Below are 12,041 nucleotides of genomic sequence, written 5' to 3'. Positions count from 1 at the left end.
CTTGTAAAACTGGGTGTGGAGGAGAAGCGTGTGTGTGTGTGTGTGTGTGTGTGTGTGTGTGTGTGTGTGTGTGTGTGTGTGTAGTTGAAATAGCGGGATTGAAATTAACGGCAGAATTTACTGAGCATTTATGTAGCGTGACTGACAGTGCGCGCGCGCGCGCGCGAGCGTGCGGAATAATTGGAACTTCAATGCCCACAATCCCCACAGACTTCTCAGCCCTTCGCCCCCCTTCGCCTCTCCTCGCCCACACCCTTCTACCAAACCGGGTCGCCTCGCGATTGGCCCGCGCGCTCGGTGATGTCAGGACACAACGTGGGGTTCTCTGAAGCCGAGTGGCTGGAACGAGGCAGGGCTGCCTCCAATCGGCGCGCGCGGAGGACTATCAGACAGCCGAGAGCTTTTAAGGTGGAACCGAGGAGTTGTTAATTTTATTTTATTTTTTTCAATTGAAAGTTCAAATTGAGACACGTTTGCATTAAATGTGTTTTTTTTTTCACCTTAAAGCCGTGTTGGACAGGTTATTGATACAAAAACGCTCGAGGTACGCAGCTGATTAATGAACAGGTGAGCTAATTGTGCAATACTTTCACATTCAGTGACATTTATGCTGTAAAACGCTGCTAACATAGTTATCTTATGTGTGCCTTCATATAAATCGAGCATTTACTGTGAAATGTCTCGGTTAAAAAAAAGACTTTTGACACATTGTAGCAATTGTCAATGGTTCCCAAAACTTTTCAGTTTTGACACAGTAGCAGAGACATGATTGTATCAGATCAAATGAACAAGGGCATGGTAACAATATTCATTATGCTAATTTCATCCAACTTTAAAGGCACAGTGTGTATGTAGGATTTGTTGTTTTCAGCTACATCTAGTGGTTGAGTGGTTGAATCATCCTCCCTGGTCGTTGCTACGGTGTCTCTCAGGTGTCAAAAACCTTTGATAATTCCAACCGCGATGTCTACCAGCAGCTTCAGGGCTAGTGATGTTTCAAGTGGTAAGATTATGAGCTTTAATAAGTAAAATTATCCCAGCTACAATGACAGACAACAAATATTACATTTATAGTATTACAACTAAAACCGTTTTTGACGCCGCCACCGCAGTTTGTCCTTCATGAGCCTTCGTAGACAAGATGGCGGTCCAAGATGGCGGCTGCCTGTAGTGGCGACCCGCGACCATGGAGATATAAACAGCTTTTTATAAGGTAAAAATAATAAAACAAGGTCTTTGTTTGCAATGATTAGACATGTTTTTTTATTATTGTCATTAGTGATTATCTCAATTTCGGCTAAAAKAATTGACAAAATCCTACACACTGTGCCTTTAAGTACACTAACTCCTTTGTAACAATTAAGTCAACAAATATTAGCAGTTATTTTTAAATGTAATTAATACTGAAAATCTTTGAGACCCCACCTTGAATCCTGACCTCAACTTTGGGAACCACTGGTACAAAGAACAGAATCTCATTAAGCTCATTAGACGCTGGATATGTGGAAATAATTTTTAATGGACCTGCTGTTGTCAAATGTAGACTACAGCTTTTTTTGGTCTCACATCAGTTCAGTTGATAACGGCAGTCATAGAAAACATAACCATAGTACTCAAATGTAAAATTGGTTCTTGTCATTTTAATATCCAGGCTCAGACACTTTGCGTTAATGTTATTTAGCTTCAAAATGTGCTGTTTTTATGACCTTACATTGGTCATTAGATGAGATTAAGTATTTTTAGAGATTTTACAGCTGACATTTTAGTGTTTTTGTGAGGGTTTCACAAACACCAGGGTCAAGGATGAATATGGTTCATGGAACGTTTGGAATTGGGCTAAACAACAATACAGGGTGAGTCAAAAGACTCAGGACACCCTTTTATTTCAGAAAAAAGGGGAAAGTTAAGTATCTGAATACCCCTCTCACCCATTACTTGTTGGGATTTAATTTTTTCTTATCTTTCTGAAATAAAAAGGATGTCCTGAATTTCTGACTCACCCTGTCGAATACCTTTTCTAAAAAAATAAAACATAATAATAATAATAATAATAATAATAATTTTGTAGTACATTGGTCTGCAGGGTATTTTATTWTGAAAAATGATTGTGTTAGTTTCCTCTCACATATTAAAACCAAGCAGAATCTAAACAGGACATTCAGTGTTGTGCATCAAGTGGTTTCATCTTGTCGTCGACCCTTTCAGCCAGACGGAACATGTCACAGCTTAGTGTTTGTTTTGTAAGTGTTTTTGTTAAATRCAATGACATGAAGTGAAGCTGGGTCACCTCAGGGCTGTGTGGACGTCTCAGTCTATTTTTACGTGTTTGTTTGCTCGCCCATCTGTCTCTCTGAAACCCTGTGCGARGAGTTGTGGGAATAATTGCCTGCCTAATCCATTCTAGACAATTAGATAATACTGATTAGTACGATGGGTTATGTGGGGACTGGTGGTGTTTGTGGAGCATCTCTGAATCACTSTGTGTGTGATTCAGAGCAAAGGCTGAGGATAAAGAAATATGTTCTGTCAGAAATGGACACTTCATCATCGGGGAGGTACAAATTTCCTCATCAAGAAGTTTTGGGCAGCCTGCCAAAGGGGCGTGTGATGTTTCTTTTTGAGCAATCACAGTTTCCTCACAGCATGGTGTCTTTCGGTTTGAGTGCGAGCCAGCTTGTGCTTTCTTTTGTAAAACCTCAGTTTTTTCTGTGTCTAACCTCGAGCCCTGCATAAACCAAAAAATGAAAAAAAAAAAAAGGATAATTGTTTCGGGTGTGAATAATTAGGATGGATGGATGTTTCCACATGGGAAGGTGGTGCTGTCGTTACTTCATATTTGAGCTGTTATTGCTGCAATCTGATTCCACACGTAATTTCCAACAAGAGGTCATGTCGTGTGGTATGAATGCAGTTAATCATATCTAAGATTATGTGACTTAAACTTAAAAAAATTAACAGATGATTTTCACCAAGATTTTTTTTTATTCATCTAACAAGAACAGCATTCAACTGACCAATTATGCTTGTGAGTTAAAATCATTATATAGTTATATGGATCTGAGCAATCAGACAGAATTTATTAGTTTCACAACTAAGTATACACATATCATCCAAACAATGCAAACTCCACCAACACACATCCTACTTTGCTTTTAAAACATATTTGGTATAAGTTTGTTTGATCTAGAAAAGTCTGCTTAGTATTTGCTTAAATACAGAAAGAATTTGTTACATTTTTGTATGTTTTTTTTATTCTTCTGACAAAAAAAAAAAAGGCAAACTAAATCAGGTCAAACTCCATTACACAAGGAGGCTAAAAATCAAAACTTGGTCCCAGCCTAGGGCCAAATTCTGTCAAAATTTAATGAAGAAATGTTATGCAACAAATTATTTTTATAGAAATATAAATGACCTTTTCCGAATGATGGCATTTAGAACATACATAACCTCATGAAGCGAGGGCACATCAGCATTCATTTTGTATACCTTACTCTATCAACAGCTTTATAATTTACTATACATTTTTATCACAATCCAGTAAATCAACTAAAAAAAGAAAAACTTGAGGGAAAATCCAATTATTTGACTTCAAAATAAAAAGAAAACCAAAAAACATAATTAAAGCTGCTTCTCGGTTGCTCTTTTTACAAAAAAATTAAAGATTACTGAAAAATTCAAACTTAATTTTCTTGTGACAAAAGTCATGAGAAGAATGTACTAAATACAGGGACAAAAGAAAAAACTAATTTACGCTTGCAATGTTACTTTTAGGACCAGATAAAATGTTAACGAGGTCCAGATTTGGCTTGCAGGCCTTGAGTTTGATCACATGTGACATTTATAATGATAATAAACGAATATAAGTCTATTTGGTTTGATTAAAATGACTGTATATTAACGTACATAACTGAAATTATTAATAAAGAGATTATCGTGAATGATTTATATCTCTCAACTCAAACTTAATCTTTTTAAATTAAATTCAAACCTTGTTTTCTAATCTAAAGGTAGCTTTGGTGTCTGGCACAAATAGAAGTTTAAACATTAAAGCAAACTCAAAAGTAACTTTCAGTGAGGAGTGCCATAAAATAAAAGAAAGAAAGAAAGAAAGAAAGAAAGAAAGAAGCATCAGCTTTCCCAAAAGGATTTGTAGTGTTTGGTGTAATAGGATGTCTATGTTTGCCCTTAATTGTGGCTTTGGAGCTGCCCCCTTCCTAACCCTCTAGTTATCAAACACACTTTGTATCTTACTAGAAATCCTCCACGGATGCCAGGACTGACTGTCCGAGTCTACAGTGTCGGATTAATGGCTGTTTGATCAAGTTCAAAGGCAGAGCTGCCCTGGATAAACTGATTATTTACAGCAGCAGAAGACGTCTGGGCCCAGCACGGTGTGCTCTACTTGGAAAGTCTTTAAATATCTTGTCTTAGTAGGTTCAGGTCCATTCTGGGTAGTCCTGTAAATAACCCTTGCACCAGATCCAGCACTCAAGCAGACATTTTTATCCCGCCGTGGCAGATATTTCTAGAGTGTTACAGCGGTAATCCTTGAGATACTTGACTTACTGATTTTGATTACATCCCCAGTGGTGAGTGGACATTCCTCGGATGCAGCGCTCACAGTTCTGCCAACTCGCAATGCAGACACAGAAATGTCATTTATCTCTTCAGAATTTTCTATTTGATACTTTGAAAGTTTAATTACTCTAGGTGTAGATTGCACACTCGTTTGGTAAATGTGGATTTTAGTTAGGTCTCGCAGGAGGCGGGGTATGGTTTGGCGGGTGCAGAGAAAAGCATTTTTTTAAAGGTTTTGTAACCCTGAGAGATGTAGAATTTTCTCAGCCTATGAAACATTTTAATCTTGGGAAATCCAGACCCAACAAATCAGGGTACGTGGGTTTTTACTTGAATAAATAAAGCAGCAATACAGTTTGTATTAATGGTTTAAATCTAGGGGTGCACCTTCCTTAATTTTGGGATAACAGAGATCAGCCAATCCTTAGATAAGATCTGTGGAAACGATTGGCTTCTCTACCTCTACAAAGGTCTGAAAATTAGCCACTGTTCCCTTTTGCTCTGCTGTGAGCACTACCTGTCCAGTTAAAACAAGTTTGTTTTGTGAAAGGGTATTGTTCAATGTTTTTCAATAAAATAACATTGAAACATTGAAGGTGGATTGTGACCTTATAACATCTTGTGTCAGTTATTTAAAAAATTTCTATCAGCCAAAATCAGAATCATCAGGTCAGACTTTTTAAAGATTGGTGATTCGAGATAGGCCAGAAAACTGGAATCGGTGCACTCCCATTTAATTCTAACCGAAGGACATTGGGGAAAATTTCAAAAATTTCAGCGTGTGTGGAGGTATTTGGGGGGTCTTTTACGACTTGGGGTGTTTTCAGAAATGATAGTTCGGGASACTCGGTTCAGTTGGGGACCAAATTTGCAATATTTGTTGCATTTTCAGCTGGTGTGGCTCATTTTCACACTGCACTGTGTCAAACAAATCAATCCCTTGGAGCAACCTGTTCACCCTCTCTGTGGGGGCGCTGCATCGAGAATCACTGAAGGAAACAACACGAAAACCTCAGAAGAAGACACTGAGCACAACTTCCTTCTTCACAAAATGTAAACAAACATGGAGTGATGTCAGTTAGCGGTTGTAGGATTTCTCTTTTGTTTTGGACAAATGTGCCAAAACAAACACTCTTCAACTGGGCTCATCATAAACAGAAGATGAACCATGGAGAATATTGTTTTTTGTTTACAGTGCGTCCAAGCTTCCTCAGAGTTCACTTCAACCGAGCCGAGACCTTGGTTTATAAACAGACCAGASTTCGCTTTTTTGGTTGGAAGACGCGGTCACACCTYCCCAAATGTACCAGACTTTCAAGGCAAACAAACTAGAGTTCGATCATAGCGGACCAAACAGGGCTGTTGTGAATCCGCCCTTAGATCCAGAGAGTGTAGGGTTCAGCTGTAAGCCGTACGTGGTGACATTATTGTGTCATGTTGGTGGAACCATGTGTTTGGTTAAGCAGAACCCTCCTTCCTTGTTATAGTCCGGTTGGTTTGGGGAGCTGTGTGACTGCGTAATCGAACTCTGATGCGGACCAAAATAAAGCCAAATCTGGTCTGTCTACAAACCTAGGTCTTTGTTCGGTTGAAGTGATTTTGGGTATGGTGTGAATGCCAAGCGGATCGGAGGCCTCTCCAAAAACAGGAAGTGGACTACAGCGCAGAACATTAAGTAACAATAGTAATAAAGTTACTCGTATACCTTGCTCGTTGTCTGTAAAAGGTGGACAGCACTGCTATTAAGCTGGACGTGCTCCTACTCTGTGCACACCACCTCATAGAGTTGTCTCAACCACCTTGTGTGAAAAACAACATTCTCCGTAGTTCTGGCGTCTTCTGCTCATGAGGAGYTTATAGTTGAAGTTTGTTTGGCACATATGCCAAAGCTGAGAGGAATCCTATAACCACTAAAATCAGATGCCACTCCTTTTTTGTRTATATTTTGTGAAGAAGGAGGATGYGCTCAGWGTTCTGTTCAGAGGTTTTTGTGTCGTTTTCCTTCAGTGGCTCGGCGGCGAACAGGTTGTTCACAGGGTTTGGTTGACACAGTGCAGTGTGAATGCAAACTGCACCAGCAGAAAATTTAAACAAATGTTTCAATTTTGGTCCCCAATCGAACCGAGTCTACCGGACTAAGAGGTGCGAAAACACCCTGAGTTTAGGAATAGTTGGCAGTATGCATGCTCTAACAAGTATTCATTTCAAACCTGCTTCTCAGACCCTTTTCTGGAAGCGGCTTGAGAAAACCTGTCATTATGACTTCTCTGTGCAACCTGGATGTGTTTAAACGTGGGATTATACGCGATTAGACGTCATTAGATTACAATCCAGTCATCTCAAAATGCATTTTAATGCAAGGTGTGAACTGGCTAATAAACTTCTCACGCTGAGTGACTGTGATGTGTGCGTGTTTTGTGTGTATTTTGTGTTTTTTCTATTGAGCGTGTCCACATATCTGTCATGAATTGAGTGTTTGTATCTCGTTTCATATCAGTTTGAGGCTGAGTCTTTGTGCGTGACTGATTGCTTTGTGTGTCTGACCACAATTGAAAATGAGTCCATCTCTCTCTCTCTCTCTCCCCCTCTCTCTGTGTGACTCTATCTGTGCGGTTCCACCTTAAGAGGAGCTTTAGCAGCCTGTCCTGTTTGTGTTGAAGCCAACAGGCACAATATATTACAGTCTAGGGCTTGCTGCTGAAAAGCCCGCTGGATCCTCCACTGACCTGCTGTTCTTTCCTGCTTTCCTCTTGCGTTTTTTTTCCACATTTAGATTAAAAACAAAGCTCTCACTCTCTCCTCCCTCCCTCCCTCCCTCCTTCCTTCCTTCCTCCTCCTTCTCCTTCCTGTCCTTTTTCTGCTGCAGCAGTCAAGGCTTTAGTGTGTCAGAGAGAGAGAGAGAGAGAGAGGGAGAGGGAGAGTGAAGAAGAAGAGGAGGAAAAAGCAGAGAAGAGGAATATTTGCTGGAGCTGAAGTGTTTATGTTTCGCCATTGGACTGCTGGGTGAAGGGGCACGAGGAGGAGAAGAAGCTGTCTCTGTGACATGCCAACATGTTTGGACCTTGACTGATCAGAGAGAGGTGTTGGTGGAGGTGGGGGACAAACAGTTAGGAAGACGAGGAGGAGGAACTAGGGAAAAGGATGAGGAAGAAGGAGGTGGTGGAAAAGTCGGGGGCTCCGTTTTATCAGGACATTGTTGGATGAACGAGTCGACGGAGGGGTTTTCGAAACAGGAATTTAAGAGCAAAGAGTGACAACTGAGAAGCACTCAGTGTGTGTGTGTGTGTGTGTGTGTGTGAGACCGGTGGAGGGTCGAGAACTGGAAGGCCAGGGGAGTAACCTGGCCATTAAACGGACTGGAAGTCTCTCCTCTCCTGGGATCATGTACCCTCAGGGCAGGCATCCGGTAAGTTTCTCTCTTATTTTTCTTTCTGTCACACTTTYCCCCTCTTTCGCTCTCCACATCATGCTTAACTTTGTCTCAGAACTCCAATAAAGTCATTTTTTTCTGTGTCTCAGTCTGATTTGCTTTAATCTCTGCCGCCTCTTGAACTTTTATTACTTTGCACCATTTTGCCCTCCATAAAYTTCCTTGTGTTTTCAGTCTTGCCTCACATGTAGTTACACTGACCTTACTGTAACATGAGGAGTGGACTGGACCCCCCTTTAGATCTGATGTATATATACACACAGACACACACCTCTCTCTCTGCAGCTGCAACCAGGTGCTTTTGAGATCCTGATTGGTGCCACATAACTAAATCGTCTCAGTGCATGTGAAAAATGTAAAAAAAAGAAAAGAAAAACCTTTAGCTGCTCATTTCTGTTGCTAAGCAAACACACTCTGACCATCTAATTGATCTGTCCAGTGTGACTCGATTAGTTTTAAGAAAGGCACAATTACTTCCTCTTTACCCTCCTTCAGTTTGACCCTTCATCTACAGTTTGGAGTTGGACAAACAGCCAGGTCTGTCAAGGGTCTCGATCTGGTTGCTGTAATCAGATTTTGGTTTCTGCATCTGCCTGAAATGGGTCAGTGGCCACCCGAACCAAACCCTCACCCATCCAACTATCACATGGAATTATGAATGACATTTTCGCCAGAGGACGGCATGAGGAATCAATTACATGAACAGAGAGAATGCTAATAAGCCAAGCTGCTGGAAGACGATGCAGGGGAACAGGGAGAAGAGGAAGACAAAAGGGAGAAAGTGAGACATCTAAAAGAGCCGAGCTATAAAAGAAGATGGAGAATATTCTTTAAAAAAATAAATAAAAGGTGCTCCTGGGGGGTTGAAAGGGAAAGGAAATGAAAACGAATGGGAGATGTGAATGGAGACTAGTGACTGAACATTCCTCTGTTCTCTCCTGGATATCAGAGAGCTTCCTGCTGTGATGTTCAGTGTTTGTGATAAAGTTCAGTGSCGGATTGAGCCGACTCCAACCGATCGATAGCCCCTATCTCATTTTTCCTGTCTATCTACTCTATTTCTTCCTGTCTGGATTTCCCCCCTCCTCTCTCTCGTCCTCTACAGCCCAAAACGTTATTTCATTATTTTTTTTTACGTTTTGCTATATGAAAAATGATCTGCAGAAAGGTGTGAAAGTGCTGAGAACACTGGTGTATGCACTCATCGTTTCTATTGTTTTCCGAGGTTTTTGTTCTTACGTGTGCGTGCTTATATGTAAATAGACATGAACTATTTATAATGTCTAAGCATTTGCAGTTACATCTGTTCCTTTTTGATCCTTTTGCATCCTGAATGTAAATGTATTCAAACAGYATGTGGTTATACAGATGTGTTAAGTCATTGTTTTAAATTTTATCCGGTCATGAAAGTGATTTTTTTTCTAAGTCTTTGGACTCTTAGGGCTGTATTTGTTAAAGATGGATCAGTTATTAAGAGGCATTCATACATATTGTGAAACTTTCTGCAGTTTTATGCTGCTGTTCACTTTGTTTGAATTTTTTTGCTTTATTGTCAGAAATACTTTTATAAGTACTCTTATACATCTTAAGGTTAAATTCATTCCAAGGTTGTCCCAATACAAGTTTTTCTCAAACTAAGTACAGCACTTCAGTTTGGTTACTCACTGTACCTAAACATTATACAATGAGTTTAAAAACATATCTACTGTTGCAAAATTTAAAAATAACCAAAACTAACAAATAAGATATTCTTTTAACTTGTATAAATGTATTAAATATAGAACTGACTAACTTCACACTTGAAATGGAAACTGTAGTACATTCAACYGAGTATTGATATCAGCATTTGGGCTTTTTGTACAAGTACTTGTAAAAATGCTGGTAGTGGGTACAATACGACCAATTAAATTCTTTGTATTTTTTTGCTCTCCTAAAAATCTAATTACCTGTGACTGGACAAAAGTCAGTGTCTAAAGTTTTTGCTTTATGGATTGTAAAAAGTTGCAACATTTTGAAGAAATACTTTGTTAGTAAGAGGTTTTAATGGTACATTACTGTAATTAAAATACAACTGAGCATACCCCCAAGGAATAGGCAGCAAAACTAACCAAACATGAAAACATCAGGTTTTCACTGAGTGGCAGAATGAATGAAMATCAACAGATAAACATACAAGAACCAAAAAATGAATCATTAAGGCATTGGTTTATTTCTCATCTAAAACTATTAGAAAAATAAGAGTATGCAGTACACATCATCAAACACTTAAGTTACCAGAAAATAAAACTAGAAGCCAAATTAACAACAGACTTGGAAACCAACACATTTGTGACCCATCATATCGAAATGAGGATTAAGTCAAATTTGGTCAAAATGACCTAATTACATTTTCARATTCTTGGCTTTAAAAGCTACATTTTGATACCTGGATCATTCTGATATCTTTAGTAAATCCATATACTGTATATGACTTAATTTGTCTTGTTGGTTTCAATAATACATAAATATTTGGTCAGAATCCTAATTTGATGTCATTTTAATGAGGAATTGTTGATGTCCTTTTAAAGAGGAAACCTGAAATTATATTTGCATATTGAGATTTCCCAGCTAAAAAGAAACAAAACTTTGCTAGCTCATTGGGAAACTCTCGAAATTTTAAGGCGTTTTTCCTCAAAATCAGGTTTTTTGTTACCACTGCTCAAAAAAGTGCTTCAAAATTTTGTTTTTTGATTATATTTCAGACAGTTCATTCAAACGATACATCAATAAGGCATTTATTCATTATATTTTGACAAAATGCAATTTTTGTTAACATTTTAGTCAAAACACTATATTTACCTTTTTCTCCATATACCAATTTTGGACTTAATCCTCGTTTCGATGTGACGGGTCACATATTTGTTAAGCATCAGAATGTAACCTTGTTATGAAATATTCTAAATGGTTCTTAAATTCTCCAAATTCTGTTTTTATTGTAACGACCAGACTTCATGATGACAACGACTGTTTTATGTTTTGTTGACAGAACAGAAAGAATAATGAGATTCTGACATTTTTCATGTTTGAGGTAATAAAGTTGATATAGATGGTGTGTTTGAAGACGCACAGACGTCTTGTAAAAGATGTAAGATTTATAGCTGAACACTTTCCCGGGGTGAATACAGAGCTGCACATCTGTTGTCCCCCTCATTAAGCTGGCATTACTCTGTTTAGTCAATAAGGAAGATCTATTCAATTCCCATCAGTTTGGATTGAGTATTGCTTTTCWTCTGCATCCTTTTAAACGCTCTAAATTGTGCTTGACGTTTTATAGCAGGGAAGTCACTTTGCTCTCCTTTTGCCTTGGTGGGGAAGGGGTTAAAGCTGAGAGCTGATTTGCCAGGAGAGCAGAGCTGTAATTGGTTCCACTGGATTTTTGTGGTGAGCGTTATCAGAACTTTCTGTKAGAGAGAGGGGGAGCTCAGCTCAAAAAGGACACAAACCATTAGCCATAAATACAGTAATATTAAAAAATATACATCATTACAGAGAATGACAGAGAAAATGGAACCGACAGGGAGTAGAAATCTTCTTTCGACTGTTCCTTCTTCAGGAGTCACCACATTGAGAGTCCTCCTCTGTCTCACTTTGTTCTCACTCCAACCACAGTCATGTTTTTTTCCTTCACCTGCATCCCTCAGTGTACCCACTGTCCCCATTCTGGTCCAAACCCTCTCAGTCTGGTCTCTGTGCTGWACCTGTAATGATCTCAATCTTATCCATTCTTCTCATTCCCATGGAGAACCTCAACATCTTCATCTCTGATGCTTCCAGTTCCGTTTCCTGTCTTTTTGTCCACGTCTCTGCCTCTGAACCCTACAACATAGCTGGTCTTATGTAGGGCTGCACCGATTAATCGACAACTATTCGATTATTAAAATAATCGATGACTAATTTAATAATCGATTAATGGKTTTTTTTTGTCCTTTGCTTTTCTCTCCAAACTGCTTTGACACCTTCCACTGCCACATCTGCCTTTCTGTCCTTGACACAC

At 39.1% G+C, this 12,041-nt stretch overlaps 1 protein-coding gene across 6 annotated transcripts in view; it reads left to right on the top strand.

Moving 5' to 3' along the window:
- Positions 1–12,041, top strand: part of tle2b (TLE family member 2, transcriptional corepressor b) — a gene marked incomplete at its 3' end in the record, with an annotated part of 117,703 nt that overhangs the window by 6,146 nt on the left and 99,516 nt on the right. For 3 of the 6 annotated variants that reach the window (XM_014014179.1, XM_014014180.1, XM_014014178.1), the window contains 1 exon segment: positions 7,471–7,984. In XM_014014179.1, the coding sequence (XP_013869633.1) occupies positions 7,961–7,984 (24 nt within the window). 6 annotated transcript variants of the gene reach the window in all.

The sequence above is a fragment of the Austrofundulus limnaeus genome, unplaced genomic scaffold (assembly GCF_001266775.1).
Source record: "Austrofundulus limnaeus strain Quisiro unplaced genomic scaffold, Austrofundulus_limnaeus-1.0 Scaffold111, whole genome shotgun sequence".
NCBI lineage: Eukaryota > Metazoa > Chordata > Actinopteri > Cyprinodontiformes > Rivulidae > Austrofundulus > Austrofundulus limnaeus.
The sequence above is the reverse complement of the archived record's forward strand: the minus strand, read 5'-3'. Positions and strand labels throughout refer to the sequence as shown.